At 37.6% G+C, this 22604-nt stretch overlaps 1 protein-coding gene across 1 annotated transcript; it reads left to right on the top strand.

Moving 5' to 3' along the window:
• Positions 1–188: 188 nt before the first annotated feature.
• LOC121377188 (cytosolic iron-sulfur assembly component 2A-like) lies at positions 189–13963 on the top strand. The gene is made up of 5 exons (XM_041505098.1): positions 189–389; positions 4148–4312; positions 7703–7752; positions 11258–11303; positions 11963–13963. Exons 1-5 carry the CDS (start codon positions 230–232, stop codon positions 12067–12069), a joined length of 528 nt encoding a protein of 175 aa, XP_041361032.1. The 5' UTR covers positions 189–229; the 3' UTR covers positions 12070–13963.
• The last annotated feature ends 8641 nt before the right edge of the window (positions 13964–22604 follow it).

Here is a 22604-nt window from a genome sequence, read left to right on the forward strand (position 1 = left end):
AGCTATCCTAATTTAATTGAGTTCTATATATTAAATAAGGAGATCACGTTTTGTTTTACAATATTAATGTTAATTGTGTTACATTATTACTAATTTTATATCTTAATACCAAGAAATATCGACAGTAGTGTGACGGTGCTCCTTCAAGCGGAGAGGAAACCTCACGAGAAAGAAGACTACCGGAAGTAGTAGTGCTGTTTATTTTCGTTTGTTTATTTACAATCGGACCATGCAAACAATTGTTGATATATTTAAAACGGTTGGTCTGTCAAAATCTGACGAGTCAGATAAAGTGCGCGAACCATGTATGAATCTACAAACTACTCAGATTGTTGAACCTGACAGTAACGAGGCCAAAGAGTTGAAATTGTTACAAGAGACCATTTATGGTGAGCATTTCCGGTCTAATGTCAACTGAGGAAATGGTGGGGGTTGTTTTTTTCGGGGGGGGGGGGAGGTAGAGTGCTGGGGTGTGTGCAGCTACAGTACACCACAAAATTCTGTCCAGCAGAAATTGTCATTCGGTTCTGGGGGTTTTCTGGGGGTTTTCACGCTTGTGTTGGAATAGTGGATAGTCCAAATGGCTTGCGGTGAACTCGTATGGAAAACTTACTCGTATGGGGGGGAATGCAATGAACTCGTATGGAAATCCACAAGTGAACTCGTATGGAAGACTTACTCGTATGGGGAAAATGCAGTGAACTCGTATTGAAATTACAAACTGATATATCCAATACTGTATAGCAACTTGTGTGTAGTTTTTATGCAGAGGTCAACAAACCCTCTAGCCCGACGTATGGTTTTTAAGTTCGGGCTAGCGAGAAATGCAAAACATGCATGCATTGTTTACGGTTTGGCCTCAGATTACAGTTATCTTCCCATTTGGTTGTCGAAAATCCGGAAATTTGACTGCGCAAGTAGTCTGCTGTTTTGACTGAAGTGACATGGGATAGCATGTAGTTTGTAAACATGTGTAACTTGTTGACATTGAAGACTTGTTTGTGGTAATTCCGGCCCATGCAAAAGTAGTGCTTTTTGTGTAAAATGGGTGTACTCCGGCCTGGTTTAGAGGGTGTGTCTGTTTAAACCAATATGCTGGGAGAAAGAGCTGGACGACAGGGGTTGTCCTTTTCAGGGTATGTGTCCCCTATGCAGGCAAAGGTACATACAAAACCTCTCGGGCCTGCTGATATTAATAAAAATGTTATAGCCACTAAGGCTATATAGAAACATATAGCGAAATTAATTGTGGTCTGAGGCCGTTTCTGTCGCAGGAAATAAGTCTAATGACATGCGTGATTTGATTGATTGGGCAAGTCACGTGGTAGTTAATCTCGCACAATGTTTTAGGCTAAGAAACTCTAATTACAATACAGTACAATACAATAACTTTATTTCCATGTTCATATATGTATAATAAAAACATAGTCTGGTTGACCAGCAAAAACAAAGTACATAAAATATTAAACGCTAACATCAAAAAACTAAACTACAACTCTTGTTTAATAAAGTACATGTAGTGTAACAGGTTCTATTGTCTTTTGTCTGTTCTTCGATATTTGGTTAATTAAAATAAATAAATATTATTAAGTGGCAGGGGGTCTAGTTAGAAGGCTAGTTCGTGCTGTGTCCAAATCTGAGCAGAGTTGTGCGACTGTAATGAGTTGTGTTTTAGGGCAGTTGATGATATAATGACATTTTTCGTATTTATTTAGTGTTTGGAATATTGGGAATTCTTGTGCGAGTGTAATAAAATATTTTCTTCTAATTATATTTTTATTTTCTACATCAAATTATACATTTATTCAAAGTATATCTGCATATTCATACATCCCCATACGAGTTCACCGTCATTTCTTACATACGAGTTCGTTTTCCATACGAGTTTTTCGTTCATACGAATTAGTTTCCATACAAGTTCACTGCACCCCGTCCAAATGGACATAAAAAGTGTGGTTCTATTGATTCTAAAAGCTTGCAAGCACATGTTTGCAAACCAGTGATGTCACATTTATAAAAACAAATTAAAGGTCAATTTCATTTTCAATGTTTAATCAAGTATCAACATATTTATTGTTAAAGGTATAATTAATGGGGTTTTTTTTTAGAATTATCAATACTTATATATAATTTCAAAATAAATCATTCACCTGCTTTCGTGTATATATTATAAATGCGAAGTAGGTCAGCCTTATTGATATTAAGAATGTTAAAACCAGTCTAAAAACACCTTTTTTTTTTTTTTTAATTTAAACTGTAAAGGAAAACACAGACAAATGCAAACAAAACAAACATTTTACACCTTAATTGACAGTCATTCCAGTTCACAATTGTCACATTGTTACAAAATAATAATAATAATAATAATAATAATAATAAAAGCAAAATAAGATCCACGTGTGTGCACAGTCTACCTGAGAAAAAAATCCATGTAGGCATCTTAGCCATGCATGATAATGAACATGTATGCATCTGCAGTACTGTGCCATTCAAGAAAACGATTCTGAAACTGATCACGAGATAGGTCATGTGTGATCGTTCATTTTCATAGTACATGTACTAGTTTTTAACAAGACAAAACAAAAAAGTACTAAAATAATCCTGGGACAAAAGTGTAGGTTTATAGGCTACAAAGTGAGATCATGGGCGGTTTATAAATAGTGGGGTCACCGATCCACATCTACTGCGCCGAATCACCGGACATGCAAATCGTTTTGGATACAAGGGGGGTGTCTACATTTATGGACAATTTTAAAATGTTTATTTACAACTGACATAAAACAATTTGTAGTGTATCTCAGATTATGCACTGCTTCATTGGTGAGAGACACATTTTATTAAGTATTTCACAGTGTTCACATAGAAAATGGTCTTTGAATGCTTAAGTGCGCCGATACACCAGACAGCACTGTACATACATGTCTAAAATGAAAAACACTTTGATAAGTGATTTACATCATTTGTTTTTTCATCAGTGAAAACTTTTCTTTAATACCAATTATAAGGGTCCAGAGACGGAAATTGCCGAACATATAACAAGAATGCAGTGCACAACGGTTTGTTACGTTTTATGTACGGTAGTACACCAAAAGTGGTTCTCTTTAAAAACTTGTTTTGGCAAATTAATTTGACAGTAGATATTAATAACAAATAGATTGTTGTGTATGGCAAAGGACAGACTATTTAAATAAATAATAATTGTTTTATTTCTTTTTGGTTACACATACATGTTTACTTTACTGTTTGTTCTTAGGTGTGCATCTATTGATTATTCCAGGATACCTGAAGCAGCTAGATTAGTGCTCATTCTATGTTGGGCATAACATATATTACATTGATCATTTTTGATTCCATCGATAACAAATATTACACATAGTAACCACTAATACACACAATACAGGAAGAAACTCAATGTTCCGGTTACATCATAGGTGATGACATACATGCATGTACATGTATGAAATTAATACATTTAAAAAAAATAAAATGACACGTATACATACATTTTACTGTATGAATCTGATCTTCTAACCATATATCCGACACCATATACCCGTACATAAAATGTGTTGAGTGCGTTGTCAAATAAACCATTTCCTTCCTTTATCATCTTCTAATGAATTTCTTGAACAAAACAAAATATGAAGGAAAAAAAGGAAAATGACTTGTAATAAAATTTCAGCATTTTAATATTTTTTTGCATGGTCTCATATCTGCGCATGCTTATGGTAAAACATAGGCCCAGACGCGGTAACATACATGTACAAATATACCATTTTCTAGAAATCCAAAGTTACTAAATTTTTACATCATTATTATTAAAAAAGGTTATTTGATGTCCATTTTAAACAGTTGCAGATCTACAAATATGCTGGCATTTTCATATTAGCTTTTGGGCAAATTATTAAAGAAATATTTTCACCAAATTCATGTTTAATTTGGCAATTTGGCGAACGACAGCATAACCCTGTTACATACATGTATTAGTGGGGGGAGTGGAGTAAAACCTGATACTTGCATGCAGAGCCAGTGAGATTAAGCAATATTTGTACCAAGTGAACCCATTTCACGCAATATACGTGAAAATATACATGTAATACAAATGAAATGACCACATTTTAAGAGGGCTTTTTTCATCAATTTTTAGATGTGATTCGAGATGTTCATGACCCTGAAAAACCTGAAAACCTTGAAGAGTTGAATGTGGTGTCTGAAGATTGTGTCAGCGTGTCGAGGCTGACCGATGGTCAGACGTTGATCAGAGTTGAATTCACACCGACTGTGCCTCACTGCTCACTGGCTTCTCTCATCGGTAAGTTGTAAAATATTTCATGTAGGTTGGCCTCAACAAAAATCTGACACAAATAAATCTTAAGTTTCTTATTGTAATTATTTTCAATATACTAAACGGTTATAATGCAAGGTAAAAGGGCGAGACGTAGCCCAGTGGTAAAGCGCTCGCTTGATGCATGGTTTGTCTTAGATCAATCCCCATCAGTGGGCCCATTGGGCTATTTCTCATTCCAGGCAGTGCACCATGACTGGTATATCAAATGTCGTGGTATGTCCTATCCTGTCTGTAGGATGGTGCATATATAAAAGATCCCTTGCTACTAATAGGAAAATGTAGCAAGTTTTCTCTCTAAGACTATACGTCAAAATTACCAAATGTTTGACATCCAATAGCCAATTATTAATAAATCAGTGTGCTCTAGTGGTGTAGTTAAGCAGATCAAATTAACTAACTAATGCAAATTAATACAAAACATTGTTTGAAACTTTGTTGATTTTAGTGTCATGTGTGGCATTCGAAGAGCAATAGGCCGTCTGAGGTCACTGATATTGGCTGGTGCAGGCTAGCTTACATATAGTTCAATTTGTAAGGGAATATTTTGTCCAGTATCACATCACTGTATGCTGTTCAAGTTTCAGAGATTGGTAAATAATTCTAATAACTGTACATGTTTGTTAAATATTAGTTGCTATTCAGTTTTTCAAGTTAGCACTGTCAGTAATCAATAGTTTGAATGGGGTAGGACATAGCCCAGTGGTAATGTGTTTGCTTGATGCTTGGTCGGTCTGGGATCCATTCCCGTTGGTGGGCCCACTGGGCTATTCCTTGCTCCAGCCAGTGCACCACAACTGGTATATGAAAGGCCTGTGGTATGTGTTATTCTGTTTGTGAGATGGTGCATATAAAAGATCCCATGCTGCTACTCGAAAAGAATAGCTCATGAAGTAGCGAGAGCGGGTTTCCACTCTAATTATGTTCCGTCTTCTCTTCCAAAAACAAGATATAAATGTTTATTGTCTAACATTTCACAGGAAATACAATCATGTTTTGTTTGAATTAAATGAATGGCAAAACAGATGTCTGCTATGTACAATGCATAGACAAGAAATCGATCTCACAGAGTTCAGATATTGATAATAATTGATTTATATCATATAATGTCTTACATTTTCAGTGCAGTCAAAGTATGTGATATTTTTCAGATCACATACTTTAAGAATTTGATAACTTTGCAAATTAGATGTAAATTAGTCGAGGTCTCGGCACTAGGTTTATTGACATTTAAGCAAACGTACTTGGGTGATATTCCATGATTGACATATATGCATTCATAGTCATCAAATAAAAACATTTCAATGGCAATTTGATACTGAAAGCTGTTCAGAAAACAAAAAACATTAGGCATAACTTTATTTTGATGTAAGGACATCCAAAATGATGTCATTTGAGTTTGACATCATTTCCATTAAAAAATACACAGCGCCACTTATTCTTACGTCATTTGAATATCTAGTAATGGCGGACTGGAATTAAAGTTGCGTGCATGTACAGTTTACAAAAAGACGTTGTATAAAGCTTGAGCTTATATGATGAAGAGATTATTACCCTCGTGTATTTCGGTATCGTCAATATCATATATTAGGAATAAAAATAATGTATTATGCTCGCCAGAGGCTCGCATAATACAATTTTTATTCCTAATATATGATATTGATGATACCAAAAATCACTCTGGTAATAACCTCTATATATCTGCTGTAACAGTTATATATAATGTATACATTTGACATATTTAAATTAAAGCTAGGGGGCAGGATTTAGCTCAGTCGGTTGAGTGCTCGCTTGAGATGTTTGGATCGCAGGATCAAACCACCTCAATGGATCCATTCAGCTGATTGTTTTTTTTCTTCATTCCAACCAGTGCACCACAGTTGGACAAAGGTCGTGGTATGTGCTTTCCTGTCTGCAAGAAAGTGCATATATATATATATATATATATATAAAAGATCCCTTGCTGCATTAGAAAAAATGTAGCAGGTTTCCTCTGATGACTATGTGTCAGATTTACCAAATGTCAATGATTAATAAATCAATGTGCTCTAGTGGTGTTGTTAAACAAAACAAACTTTTTAAATTAAAGATATGTTATAATATACTGAGAGAAAAAAATACACTTGGTATTGTCAACCACATTCACTACTACATATATTAATTAATGTATGTAGGCTGATGTATGTATGTATTGATGTATGAATATCTATATATTGTATGTATGTCGAGGTTGACTATTACATACATAGATATTAACGCACTGGCGCAGGGGATAATTAAATCCTTTCTGGCCTCACAAATTGTCCCATGCCGTTGTTGGGACTCGAACCTGTGGCACCGATTCGCCCGCAAATTGCAAGACTAACCACGATACTCTCTGAGCTATTGAAGCTTCCATAAAAAAGGAAGCTCTTTTAACTCAACCATATGCATGGGGCCTACAATCTACGCGGTCGATCCCGCTTACGTGCATGAAACAGTGGGCAGACCTGACACTGGCTAGTATGTATTGATGTATGAATATCTATATATTGTATGTATGTCGAGGTTGACTATTACATACATAGATATTAACGCACTGGCGCAGGGGATAATTAAATCCTTTCTGGCATCACAAATTGTCCCATGCCGTTGTTGTATGTGCATGTATGTATGTGTGTACATGTGTATGTGTATGTGTATGTATGTACATGTATGTGTGTGTGTGTGTGTATGTACATGTATGTATGTGTGTGTATGCATGTGTGTGTGTGTGTGTGCATGTATGTATGTATGTATATATGTATGTGTGTGTGTATGTATGTATGTAATACAAAGTAAAAGATGTAATGTAGGATTAAATGTCAGTTATGTGGGATTATGTGTGACACAGTTTACTTCTGACATCATGAATAAGGCTAGATTGGAAAGAAAGAAAGAAATGTTTTATTTAACGGTGTACTTAACACATTTTATTTACGGTTATATGGCGTCAGACATACATGTGTATGGTTAAGGACCACACAGATATTGAGAGAAGAAACCCAGTCGCCACGGGCTACTCTTTTCGATTAGCAGCAAGGGATCTTTTATATGCACCATCCCACAGATAGGGTAGTACATACCACAGCCTTTGATATACCAGTCATGGTGCACTGGCTGGAATGAGAAATAGCCCAATGGGCCCACCGACAGGGATCAATCCCAGATCGACCACGCATCGAGTGAGTGCTGTACCACTGGGCTACCTCCCACTCAAGGCTATACATTGGTTACAGTCACTTTCTGCTGTCAGTCTTTCTCATTCCGTCAGTAAATATCTTGTTAAATATGCAAACTGTTCTGTTTTTGATGTTGTCGATGTAATGTGTTTTGCAGGTCTCAGTTTGAGAAAGAAGATGGAGAAGTGCTTGCCAGACCCGTACAAAGTAATAATATGTTGACTGGTTTTACGAGAATTACACATGCAGATGAAATTAATGGGTTTTTTTTTAAGATACTTACAAGTAACAGAAATTCAAAGTTACCTTGCCCATCTATGAGTGGTGATTCTCTAATAGACTATGTTCACTAAAACTGTGAAATGTTTTATTTTAATGGGCTTATATATTTGTTTTACTAAAAAAAACCAAAGCACCCACACTATTCATTGGTACTTAAATTTGTTGATCGAAAAGGTAGTACATTGTACATTGTATCATAAATTGCAGGGCTTCTAATTTTTTTTATAAAATTCACTAGCCATGGGATCAGTGATTTTAGAAATTTACTAGCCACAATTAAAAATTCACTAGCCCTACTTTACTTAAAGTTAATACAATTTGACTAAATACTAGTTATAATCAAAAATGTTACCAAAAGCGGGAGATAGAGCTTAAAACGCTAACATTGGGGGGGGGGGGGGGGGGGGGCACAGGATAGTCATATTTACAAAATAGACTTAACTGTAACATTTGACCAAAAAATTCACTAGCCGTCGGGCATGGCAATATTAGTTATTTACTAGCCCAACACTGAATATCACTAGCCATGGGAGTGGGGCTACCATAATCTAGAAGCCCTGTCTGGCATGGCAATAGTAGTTATTTACTAGCCCAACACTGAATATCACTAGCCATGGGAGTGGGGCTACCATAATCTAGAAGCCCTGTCTGGCATGGCAATAGTAGTTATTTACTAGCCCAACACTGAATATCACTAGCCATGGGAGTGGGGCTACCATAATCTAGAAGCCCTGTCTGGCATGGCAATAGTAGTTATTTACTAGCCCAACACTGAATATCACTAGCCATGGGAGTGGGGCTACCATAATCTAGAAGCCCTGTCTGGCATGGCAATAGTAGTTATTTACTAGCCCAACACTGAATATCACTAGCCATGGGAGTGGGGCTACCATAATCTAGAAGCCCTGTCTGGCATGGCAATAGTAGTTATTTACTAGCCCAACACTGAATATCACTAGCCATGGGAGTGGGGCTACCATAATCTAGAAGCCCTGTCTGGCATGGCAATAGTAGTTATTTACTAGCCCAACACTGAATATCACTAGCCATGGGAGTGGGGCTACCATAATCTAGAAGCCCTGTCTGGCATGGCAATAGTAGTTATTTACTAGCCCAACACTGAATATCACTAGCCATGGGAGTGGGGCTACCATAATCTAGAAGCCCTGTCTGGCATGTTAATAGTAGTTATTTACTAGCCCAACACTGAATATCACTAGCCATGGGAGTGGGGCTACCATAATCTAGAAGCCCTGTCTGGCATGGCAATAGTAGTTATTTACTAGCCCAACACTGAATATCACTAGCCATGGGAGTGGGGCTACCATAATCTAGAAGCCCTGTCTGGCATGGCAATAGTAGTTATTTACTAGCCCAACACTGAATATCACTAGCCATGGGAGTGGGGCTACCATAATCTAGAATCCCTGTCTGGCATGTTAATAGTAGTTATTTACTAGCCCAACACTGAATATCACTAGCCATGGGAGTGGGGCTACCATAATCTAGAAGCCCTGTCTGGCATGTTAATAGTAGTTATTTACTAGCCCAACACTGAATATCACTAGCCATGGGAGTGGGGCTACCATAATCTAGAAGCCCTGTCTGGCATGTTAATAGTAGTTATTTACTAGCCCAACACTGAATATCACTAGCCATGGGAGTGGGGCTACCATAATCTAGAAGCCCTGTCTGGCATGTTAATAGTAGTTATTTACTAGCCCAACACTGAATATCACTAGCCATGGGAGTGGGGCTACCATAATCTAGAAGCCCTGTCTGGCATGTTAATAGTAGTTATTTACTAGCCCAACACTGAATATCACTAGCCATGGGAGTGGGGCTACCATAATCTAGAAGCCCTGTCTGGCATGTTAATAGTAGTTATTTACTAGCCCAACACTGAATATCACTAGCCATGGGAGTGGGGCTACCATAATCTAGAAGCCCTGTCTGGCATGTTAATAGTAGTTATTTACTAGCCCAACACTGAATATCACTAGCCATGGGAGTGGGGCTACCATAATCTAGAAGCCCTGTCTGGCATGTTAATAGTAGTTATTTACTAGCCCAACACTGAATATCACTAGCCATGGGAGTGGGGCTACCATAATCTAGAAGCCCTGTCTGGCATGTTAATAGTAGTTATTTACTAGCCCAACACTGAATATCACTAGCCATGGGAGTGGGGCTACCATAATCTAGAAGCCCTGTCTGGCATGTTAATAGTAGTTATTTACTAGCCCAACACTGAATATCACTAGCCATGGGAGTGGGGCTACCATAATCTAGAAGCCCTGGTACAATTGGTGTTATATGTATACATGTGTTATATTTCCATTGTGTTCTTAAATTCATTGACTGCACCAGTCCTTGAATTAAATTAATTTTAAACCACCACAAACAAAAGTGATTTCACAGTATCAGTAGCCGACTGTCGACACAGGGCATACATATTTTAGATTGGCCTGACTGGTATTCCTGTTATGTGGTTTTTCTGACTTTTTTTTAACCCAGGACCGGGTAACTGATTTTTCAGTTATAAGTGATAGCTTGTATAATTCATATGCTTTGAAAATTGTTTAATCAAACTTAATTTTTTCAAGCTATAACATTTTTATTTATGTCCTGCTGAAGTGCTAAATGTTTTTAATAAACAAAATGATACATTGGTACGTGTATCAGCTCTATCAGCTTTTATAGTTTCATAAATTTCCAAATGATATGTACTATTAGAAGATAACCATATGGAGTTTTTAGATTTGCGGGTGTTATTGTCTATTTGATATCGCAAATGTCATTTTTGATTGAAGGCGTTAGCCTGAGGTCAAAAATGAAACATTTGCGGGCATCAAATAGACAGTAACACCCGCAAATCTAAAAACTCCATATGGTTATGTCCATTGTAAACTGAATCGTTTTTTCTACAGAACTAACTGTATATTTGGTATTTCTTGAAAAAAAGCAAAAAAGCCTGGCTATAATCTAACGGTAGACCCTTGAATCGTCAACGTTGCCTGTTCCAGTTGCTATGACATCACTTTCTAATGACGTCATTAGCTTTCCGGGTGTTATTTTCATTTGATCCCGGAAAAAGAATGTAATTAACCAATCACAATACAGATTTTTTACATTCCTGTGAATGAATATGGAAGTACTGAGATGTTATCATCAGACACCAGACACCTCAACCCCCCCCCCCCCCTGCAAAATTTCCTGCGCACGCCCCTGCACACTCACTGTCAGTTTACAATAGTACCTACATGTAAGTGTATGTAGTAGTTAAAGTTATTTAATAATTAAATTTGGGTTATTTATTATAATTTTAATTTATCTATATAACCCTTGATATTTAATATGGATTGTATATGTTTACCTTATGTTTGTGACTTTGTTTTATTAGTATTATTATTTCCTATTTTATTTGTAGATTGATATTTTTATCAAAGAAGGCAGCCATGAAACGGCTAAAGAGAGTAAGTGTGTTTCTATTAATACATGTATTTTGTTTGATGTAGTCATAATATTAACTTTATTAAACAGATGCTGATAACAGAATTAATAGCTGAGCTTATGCTATCAAATTTGACTAAAGTTCTACTTTGAAAATTGAGTAAAAATTAGTGATTATTTTCCTAAATAATCTTACATTGCTTTGATGAATGGTTTGTGTATTTCACATATGGATAAACAACACCTGTAATTAAGAAAATGTCCATGGCAAAAAAACCCATGCCATTGAAAAAAACCCTGAATATAGTCCACGGCAAAAATGTGCCATAGAGAATTATAAACTCCAAATGCCGATTGCCTTTGGAAATTAAACTTTTTATACATCAACTTACTAAAGTAAATATTAATATTATATTTTTGTTTGTTGTATACTAATGAATTTTTTAAATAACCATATGTGTCAAGTTTTCGTCTTTTAATTGTTGCGTCTTCACGTTTTAGATGATATCTATTTTCTGCTATGACAAATTTGTTTTCATCTTTAGGTGTAGACATACAGTACTATGGCCTAAGCACCACACAATTTGCATACAGTTTAGTGATTATTTTATTTTAATTTGCCACCAAGAATTTTACTCCAACTTGCATTGTACATGTTAATATTTGTTTTTGTTTTTTACAGTCAACAAACAGATTAATGACAAGGAAAGAATAGCAGCTGCCATGGAGAACCCCAATCTGAGGGACCTTATCAACAAATGTATCGATGATTCCGATGATACATACTGATGATGAGACATTCTTACCAATGACTAAAACTATTCTTAGACACTGCTGCCATGGAAATCCCAGATAGAGAGACCGTATCAACAAATGTATTCATGATTCTGTTTTATGGAGCAATCTTAGCACTAAGATTACGTTAAGTGCATAGTTACTGATGATACAGTTGCAGTGATGATGCTAACTGATTACTAAAACTGGGATCGTGTACATTGTTGCCATGGAAACCCCAATTTCAGAGACTTACCAACAAATGTATTCATAATTTTGAGGATGCAATTGCAGTGATGATACCCACTGATGACTAAAAGTGTCATCGTGCACACCGCTACCATGGAAACACTCAAAATGTGTGATCTTACTAACAAATGTATTAATGATTCTCATGATGATGATGATGAGAATTTTCATCTTATACAAAACTGCCAGTGAAGACTCAAATGGATATTACCTCATCGAGTGATGCAAGGATTATGATGCATATAACAGATAACAAAGCAGAATGTGTTGATGATTATTGCGACACTTTAATTACTAACAAACAGCAGCAGAGAACCAGAGCCCATGCTTACAAACAGCCCTTTACATTATGATCATTTGGTTGCATATACTATGACTCTAAACATTTTATACTGTGACTCTAAATGTTTATACTATGACTCTAAATGTTTATACTATGACTCTAAATGTTTTATAAGCACTATACCAGGGACCTAATTCACAAAGGTCCCTTAGGCTCTGCTAGACAACACAGTATCCTCTCTTTTAAGTCTTTTAGCATTGCACTGCGAGATCGCAAAGTTGCAAGAGTTTAGCGAATTAGGCCCCATAGCCCTTGCTTACAAACAGCCCTTTATGTTACGATCATTTGGTTACATATGCAACCATTTCTTTTTCATTTGGTTACATATGCAACCATTTCTTTTTCATTTGGTTACATATGCAACCATTTCTTTTTCATTTGGTTACATATGCAACCATTTCTTTTTTAGCGTTACATATGCAACCATTTCTTTTTCATTTGGTTACATATGCAACCATTTCTTTTTCATTTGGTTACATATGCAACCATTTCTTTTTCATTTGGTTACATATGCAACCATTTCTTTTTCATTTGGTTACATATGCAACCATTTCTTTTTCATTTGGTTACATATGCAACCATTTCTTTTTCATTTGGTTACATATGCAACCATTTCTTTTTCATTTGGCGACTAAAACTTTTTATACTTTGTATATAAAAAATAGAAATGCGTGTCATCTGGCTCTTAGACGGTAATGTTAACATAATGAGCTGCTTATAAAACCTTTATAGCCTAGACTCGTAGACTCTAATAGAGTCTATGACTTTAACATCATGGCAACACCATACAAATTAAATGCTGTAACATTGGACATTTGGGTCTAGACTCTAAAGCAATTTTTATAAGCATGGTCCCAGTTTGGTCCCAGTCTGATGCAGGCAGGAATCTGATGACATATTACAGTATTGATTAAACAAGGCTCAGTATTGACAGGGGTGAGCTGCAAATACCCCTCAAAATGCACAATATGCTTTGAAGTGTTTTCTGATAATCAGCCATTTTTTAGAGTATTCCAGATATGTCAGGAATGATTTTATCCATGTTTGTCTTCCACACTACGGTAAAAAAGAAAAGAAAAAAAGGTTACACTACAAACCTAATTTTGAGACTGATTTCTAGAACTGCTTCTAACCTGTAGGCATTTGCTTCAATCTTAAAAGGGGCGGTACGTATATAGCCCAGTATATAGTCAAATGTTCGCTTGATGCACTGTCAGTCTGGGATCGATTCCCGTCGGTGGGCCCATTGGACTATTTCTCACTCCAGTCAGTGCACCACGACTGGTATATCAAAGGCTGTGGTATGTGTTATCCTGTCTGTGGGATGGTGCATATAAAAGATCCCTTACTACTAATCGAAAAGAGTAGCCCATGAAGTGGCGACAGCACTTTCATCTGTCAATATCTGTGTGGTCCTTAACCGTATGTCCGACGCCATATAACTGTCAATAAATTGTGTTGAGTGCATCGTTAAATAAAACATTTCCTTCCGTCAATCTTAAAATGTGAGCAGCAATCTTTGCTTCCTGGTGTACAAAATAAATTTCAAGCTTTTCTAAAAAAAAAAAAAAAAGGAGAAAAAAACACGTTTTAATAGATGGATTTCTATAATGTTTAGAAAGATTATAGGAAAGCGAACTACTGTTTAAACTTTGTCAAAGTACGTGAAGTATAGTGTCCAATTTCACAAATATTCTAAAGATTATATACATAGGGGTATTTATGATCTGTTTTGTTTTTATTACGTACCCTCAAAATGTATTTTGAAAGCCCGATTGCAGACCATTTATTATTAGATTCAATGCCAATTCATGGAATGTAAAATTGATAAGAAAATTCCACTTGGCATACCTACCATGTACATATACTAAGATAAAATAAACGCACATGTGGTAAAGGAAGTAATATATTAATTGTAGGATTACATACATTACCTGCTATTTTATCTATTTACAGAATCTGTTTAAACAGCTGCATTAGTTATTTTTAGCATCCATAAAAAGCAGAGATGTAATAAACTGCTTATTAACCATCACACTTCTGTATAATGGTGGCTTAGGTTGCAGGCACATGTACAGATGTCGGTGTGTGTGTGTGTGTGTGTGGTGGGGAAGGAAATATGCTCCAAGGAAATATTCTTTTTTAATGTATTTTCCAAGGGAACCTGACCCAACCCCAACCCCCTCCCCCACACTAATAACTTTGCTCCTCACAGTCTAGATCCCCTTGCACAATTTCCTGCACATATGCCTGGGTTGTGGAAAATCAAAATATTTTTTATAGATGGCAAATCACATATTATTTTAACAGGTTGTGCATATTACTAGCAATGTATAGTTGATCATTATTATTTTTATTATTGCATATGCATAGCCCAGCTGCAGTAAACTGCTTTACAAAATTACAAATATTTGCGTGTTATAGAGATCAGATGTGATATACAGTATATATATTAGTACAGATGTGTAGTAAAATTGATAGACATATATACAGTATATATATATAAGTACAGATGTGTAGTAAAATTGATAGACATAATGGGATTATGCAATGAAAATGTGCTGGGCATGTTTAATAATCTAAATTATGGTATAATTAAAGTCTGTAGTACAGGTAGTATAATATATATATATATATATATATATATATGTGATTAGCAGTAGTAATAGTATTTAGGTTTTAAAATGTTGAACATGATGGAATTATGTATCAGCGATGTACTGGAAATGTTTTGTATGCTTGACTATGAAGTTCATGTTTTTTTCAGTTTAATGGGAAACAAAAGGATATGCAGAGTTAATGTGTGGTGTGTTTGGTTTTGTATTTGCGGTTCAATGAGGAGAGTGATAAAAAAAAACCTTGGATTAAGTTTATAATGGCATATTCACTGGGACTAAGTTTCGTCCTCAGTTCCGTGTATTGCATATCTGTATGTTAAAAAAGTTGATCCATCCATTGCATGTCTAGGGGTGGGACGTAGCCCAGTTTTAAAGCGATCGCTCAATGCGCGGTCGGTCTGGGATCAATCCCCGTCGGTGGGCCCATTGGGCTATTTCTCGTTCCAGTCAGTGCACCATGACTGGCATATCAAAGGCCGTGGTATGAACTACCCCGTCTGTGGGATGATGCACATATAAAAAGATCCCTTGCAGCTAATCGAAAAGAGTAGCCCATGAAGTGGCGATAGTGGGTTTCCTCTCTCAATATCTGTGTGGTCCTTAACCATTTGTCTAATGCCATATAACCGTAAATATACGTGTTGAGTGCATTGTTAAATACAAATTTCCTTCCTTCCTTCTCTCAATGCGCGGTCAGTCTGGAATCGATCCCCGTTGGTGGGCCCATTGGGCTATTTCTCGTTCCAGTCAGTGCCCCACGACTAGCATATCAAAGGCCGTGGTATGAACTGCCCTGTCTTTAGGATGGTGCACATCAAAAAGAGTAGCCCATGAAGTGGCAACAGTGGGTTTCCTGTCTCAATATCTATGTGGTCCTTATGTTTTGACGCCATATAACCGTAAATAAAATGTGTTGAGTATGTCGTTAAATAAAACATTTCCTTCCTTCCTTCCATAGCATGTCTATGTCGGCATGAACTTTCATTGAATAAATGCATTTAAAAATGCTATTATAATGGTGGACAGACGGAATACATTAATTAGGATGAGATCGGTGCTTATTACAAATACAGTGAAACCCCTATAAACCGAACATTCAACGGGCCAATTTAAAAAAATTTTTTTTATACGATACATCTAGAGCACAAACATTCGGTAATTGAGACATACATGTATAGTCTTGAAGAGGAAACCCGCTATATTTTTCCATTAGTAGCAAGGGATCTTTTATATGCACTATTTCCCACAGATAGGATAACACATACATGTACCACGGCCTTTGATATACCAGTTGTGGTACATTGGCTGGAATGAGAAATAGCCTAATGGGCCTACGTCGTGTGTCTCTCTCTCTCGTGTCTCTCTCTCTCTCTCTCTCCCCTCCCCCCCCCCCCCCCCACAGGACCGAGGTAAAAGACTGGGTTTTTTTTTTGGGGGGGGGGGGTCTGGGGGACTTAAAAATTACTGGTTTACAGAGTGAATTCTGGTTTACAGAGGGTCCGGATTTCAGGGGTTTCACTGTAGTATGTTCAGAGAAATGTTCAAGTTGTTTCTTTTACTGACCTTGTAGGAATTTTAAAAGTTTTATAAAATTTGCAAATTAGTTATTCATGTTTTGTTTCTGTTTTGGTCAGTCAGTTTTAGAATAATTTAATTTAGTGCTATATTTAGATAATATTTAACATGGTGATTATACAAAATATATGATTTTGTATACATTCATATATTGTTTGCACACTTTTACTCTATTCTTATTTCATAATTATTAAATAATTTTTACATCATTGTTTAAATGTACATGTGTGCACAGTAAATGTTTTACTTAATAATAGTACTGGTAAAATTTTTTTTTAGATCTGTCTAATCATGAATAAATGAATTAATGAATGAATGAATGAATGAATGTTTAACGACACCCCAGCACGAAAAATACATCAGCTATTGGGTTCTGTCTAATCAAGAAATTGTTCTCTATACTTACTTGATGCTAATGTCTCAAATAGGCCTAAGCCAACAAAACATAGAAATACAGGGCTCGAAACAAGCCAAAACATATGGTGGCCCAAAAAATAATAATGATGTTGGCAAATTAAGGTAAGTGAACCATGAACCACGAGCAAGATTTTAATGTGGAATAAATATATGCAATACAAATATTAATAGTGGCTCATGTGTTATAGCTCTAAAGAAGATCGCCCAAATAATATTATTTGGGTGACTGACTCCATTATTTTTTAATATTTAAGTCTCACAAATGGGACATAAGTTGCATTTGGCGACCTGGCCACAGGCCGTTTCATGCCCAGGAAATGTATCATATGCTCTGGCTTCAACAGTCCATTATTGGAGCCTAAAGAGTTTGGTGCTACATATAGCTACATACATTTTAAAGTCTACGGTGCTGGTATGTTAGGATCAATTCTTTGATTACCTTAATTGGGGATTTTCCATGTCCCAACCAGTGCCTCATGACTGGTATATCAAAGGTCATGGTACATGCTGTCCTGTCTGGGAAAAGTGCATGTAAAAGATCACTTGTTGCTAAAGGAAAAATGTACATGTAGGTTAATTTCATCTGAAGACTACATTAGGATTATGAAAATGGTTTGACATCCAATAGTCAATGATTAATTAATGTGTTCTAGTAGTGTTAAACAAAATAAACCAGGGGGTGGGGGCATGCCTAACCTAAAATATACTGATGGAAGGAAAGTTAACACCTGGTATTTGACACCATATTTAATTCACTGTTAGAGTAGATATGCCTGTATCTTCTTTTTGTTCACTTGTTGACAACACGTTGAGGGCAGCAGTAACTATGAACGATACGGTTCTCTGTAGATCACTTGTGCCATACAGCTTTTTTTGGAGAGTTGTTGTGGTTGTCCAGGTAGTCTCCCTCAGCTGCTGTAGGTTTATGCAGTCTTGGATGACATGTTTGGTCGTCTTTTCTGCTTCTCCACTGGAGCACATGGAAGAAGGTACCAGCCGGAACCTCTTATTCTTATGCTGGTTCAGCCTGTTGTGTCCAGTCGTTAGTCGGAAAATGATGGTGGGGACATAAGTCAGATTTTTATCTTCATTTATATAGGGCAAAAAAACCTCAAAACATTCCTTTCCTTAGACAAGTATGGTCACAACCCCCCGGATTCTATGGACCTGCTATTTGGTGTCTTAACACATGGTAATTTCAACACTTGGTATAGAGTGAGAGGAAACCCACTGTCTCCATATAGAATACTCATGCCAAAAAGAAGCATGGGTATTTTATATGCACTTTCCAGAGACAGGGCAGTGCATACCCCAGCTTTTGGTGTCTTAACACATGGTAATTTCAACACTTGGTATAGAGTGAGAGGAAACCCACTGTCTCCATATAGAATACTCATGCCAAAAAGAAGCATGGGTATTTTATATGCACTTTCCAGAGACAGGGCAGTGCATACCCCAGCTTTTGGTGAGCTGTCGTTATGTCACTTTTCACAAGATGTTTTAATAGACTGAGCCACCATTTACAAATGCGATTGGCAATCGTGCCCATGCAGTAAGTCCATGCGCCAGGACCCAGAATTTTACCAATTGGTACCACCTGGGGGAGGGGGGGGGGGGGGGGGGGGGGACGAATGCTCATAGTGATTTTTGTCACGGCATACATCTCTAGGGATGGAAAATTTATGAGTACTAAATGTTAAATAATTATAATTAGTGCAACGTGTGAGCGGCTGTCTTCTCGTCCTTGCTGTTCCTATACACAAAATGTTATAATTTTCAGTAAGACCCGTTATATGTTTTGCATTGCTGTACAGTATCCAGTTTAAAGGGCCTATCCTGAATTTTTTGGTAAATACAATATTTTTACATTAATATGACAATGTACTTACGTTTGTCTTACTGGGGGGGGGGGGGGGGGGGGGGGGGGGGGCAGCAGACAAACTGAAGTCTTGCTATAGCTGAAAAACTCAGGATAGATCCTTTAAGAATTGGTGTTTTGGTGGGTTTGTTTGCAGGGTTTTTGTTTTGTTTATTTTGGGCGGGGAAGGTTTAAAGCAGGATTGGATTGGATAACATATAAACGTGCCTCTATCCAATTAAGGTTCAAGCACGTTTCTCCCGGGCACAATCTCTTACTTCGCCAGTGACTGGGTCCAGGACAGAAAGGGGAGGGGGTAGAGTTGAAAATGGGCAGAGTTTTTAAAATAGCAATTAGCAATTATTTTTTAAAAGTTACAAGCCAAAAATAAAAAGAATTGACTGCTCGGCCGAATATTTATATAATTTGGAGCATTTCAGAAGGATAGTCCAAAAGTAAAAAAGAGAAAAAAGAGGATCGGACTACTTAATAATATTAAAAAAGAAAGTAATTTAAACATAAAATTTTGAACGACGGTCTAAAAGTTTAAAGTCCGATCTATATATATCCACGTGAGTGGCCTCGTTAAGGCCGTTTAATTAGGGTGCACAGTTTGTAGGGACGAGATGGGTTGCATCCCGTCAAGAAAACCCCTAGATTGACAGTCATTAGACGTTGAAGGTGTAGTGCTGTGCTAAAATACAGATCTTGAGAAGCCGGATCCTTCTGAACGAGAGAGAGAGTATCAGACTAGGGTATAGTCCAGTCGTCATGGGTTGGTATAGTGGTGCGGACGAACCCGACTCTGGAGGATACGAGATGGTATCAATATAAAACAAAGTAAAGTCTAGAAAAGAGTAGTAAGGAGCCGACCCTGTTTCCTGTTTCTTCTTAGAGTGGGGCGGTCAATCTTCCAGTGCTGCTAGGACAGGTTCAGACATGTAGAGATTAAACGCGAACAACCGTGGCGTTCTTTGAAACCGGCCACGGTGGCGTCGTGGTTAGGCCATCGGTCTACAGGCTAGTAGGTACTGGGTTCGGATCCCAGTCGAGGCATGGGATTTATAATCCAGATACCGTCTCCAAATCCCGAGTGAGTGCTCCTCAAGGCTCAGTGGGTAGGTGTAAACCACTTGCACCGACCAGTGATCCATAACTGGTTCAACAAAGGCCTTGGTTTGTGCTATCCTGCCTGTGGGAAGTGCAAATAAAAGATCCCTTGCTGCCTGTCGTAAAAGTAATCTATGTGGCGACAGCGGGTTTCCTCTAAAAACAGTGTCAGAATGACCATATTTTTGACGTCCAATAGCCGATGATAAGATAAAAAATCAATGTGCTCTAGTAGCGTCGTTAAATAAGACTTTATTTTACGTTCTTTGGAAAAACTTGTCGACATAAGTAAGCCGGAAAAATGACATGGAGGCAAGGAATCTCGCTAAAAAGAATTAAAACCTGGTGATGCAGGCTGTCGAAACGAGAAGCGTTCCAGCGTTCAATCGGTTCCAATGGCCGCATACATCCCAGTAGAAAACTCGCTGACAAAAACAAAACAAAATGGAGGATTCCCAAGTCGAGCACACGAAAGCACGTGCATTATACACAAGCGAAACAAACACGTCTTGCCGCGTCGAGTTCCAGACTGGGACTGTTTAAATCAAGAAAAAAGAAATCTAATCTACCGATTTAATTAACTTAAAAATCTAATCCAGCATGTCGGCCTATTCGTGGTCTTGTTCTGGACAAGACAAAGAGATTTACGTGCACATTCAGAGCAAGCTGTTGTAGCACACGCCTATCCTGGCCACAGGGACCGGCCTTGGCCGGTTCCCTCTGTCCAGGACAGGAAAGGGTTGGGGGAGGGTTGTAAAGAAGGAACGCCTGCACTGACAAGTGCAAGGGAACACCAGCAGTCCAATGTTGGTGACAGGCGGGGTGTAATTGGTGCTATGGAATTTTGAAAGTCCCGTAGGATTATGTCAGAGAGGAAGAGGTGCGCGTTTTACATGAAGGAAATTTGGCGCAATTTTGATGGTCGTTCTAATTGAAATAGTGAAGAGAGCCAATAGGTTTTGCTTTTAGTATTCCGAAAGTGGCTCTTTATTATGACCGTCTTGGTGCTGTAGGGTGTCTCCCTAGGTTGCCCATAGGGCCCTTAGAAAGGGCCTGATCTCTTCTGATCGTGGCATGACAACCCAGGGTAGACTCGAGCAATTTGTGCATGTTGGACGAGGTAGAGGCGTTGGTGGAGAGCTTGATGTTGGAAGCTTGTTGCCGTGGAGGTGGAGTAGGTTCGTCCGTTTTGCCCAAGGTCCTGCCAGCGCCAAGGAAAGTTTTGTTTTGGGTTTGGGGGAAAGGGCTGGTATTCTTTTGTCCAGTCCCTTCTGGGTGCAGTGCAGTGGTGTACTCGGAGCCGGTTTCTTTTGTCCGACTCCTTATTGGAGTACGTGCTGGGCCATTATTTGGTTATGCGTATGGACGGGTGCATTGTTATCATTAGTCAGTGCACCCTATGATATGCTGAGAGTGCCGTGTTCATGTTTACCTATTTTTTGTGTTATGGTTGTTCTTATTGTATTGAGTCCTTATTCTATGTTTCCAACGGCTGATCAAAGCCACCCCCCCCCCCCCCCCCACCCCCCTTGAATTGCATAGTGAATGCAAGGAGGTGGGGGGGGGGGGTTGAAGAGGATTTCCCTTATAGTGTGAATGTAGTTTTTTTAAAAAGCCTAGTGCTTTGCATATGATAATTTTTAGGTAGTAGGTACCATTCATTCACAACAGTCATACGAGTATCGACAGGTATGCCTCCCGGTCCCACCCTGGGCCCCCTGGGGGAGTATGAATATCTAGTTATTTAGGTAAGTAGTTAGCTAATCTTACTTGCATCTTGTTTTCTATTGGCGATCGTCTGGTCTGTTTGTAGCGACTATTACTCACCTTTGTCTGCTGTGAAAGGAATTGTATCTACTACCTTACATACATAAAGTGCATAATAACATTTGATAATTTTTTAGTCTTGTTCTGGGATTACTAACTCTTTTATACTTCACAACATATCCATTGTTTGGATGACAAATATCCGTTAACAGATACCGTAACAAATACAATAGAGGCGTTTTAGCTTTGAGGGAGCCCATGTCAGTAGGCTACAGGGTCGATACGTTTGATTAGATGTGCAGTTTTTAATTTAATTATAACCGTGTTTGATAGCTATCGGGACAGGGTTAATCCACTGGAGGTATTCATTTGTCTGTACTAATATTATGCTTTACGTGATAAACGTTTTTTTCTTTCTTCAAGTTCAAGTTCTTTATTGCGTTAAGTTTTGCAACTTATCAGCATTGTAACAATGAAATACAATATTATGTACAATAGTGTGGAACAATGGTGGAGAATGACTAATAAATACATACACATATACAGATAAAAACAATCTATCTATATCTATATATAAACAATCAGCAATATGAGTCACACAAATATAGATATA

The sequence above is a fragment of the Gigantopelta aegis genome, chromosome 2 (genome assembly GCF_016097555.1).
Source record: "Gigantopelta aegis isolate Gae_Host chromosome 2, Gae_host_genome, whole genome shotgun sequence".
Lineage (NCBI taxonomy): Eukaryota > Metazoa > Mollusca > Gastropoda > Neomphalida > Peltospiridae > Gigantopelta > Gigantopelta aegis.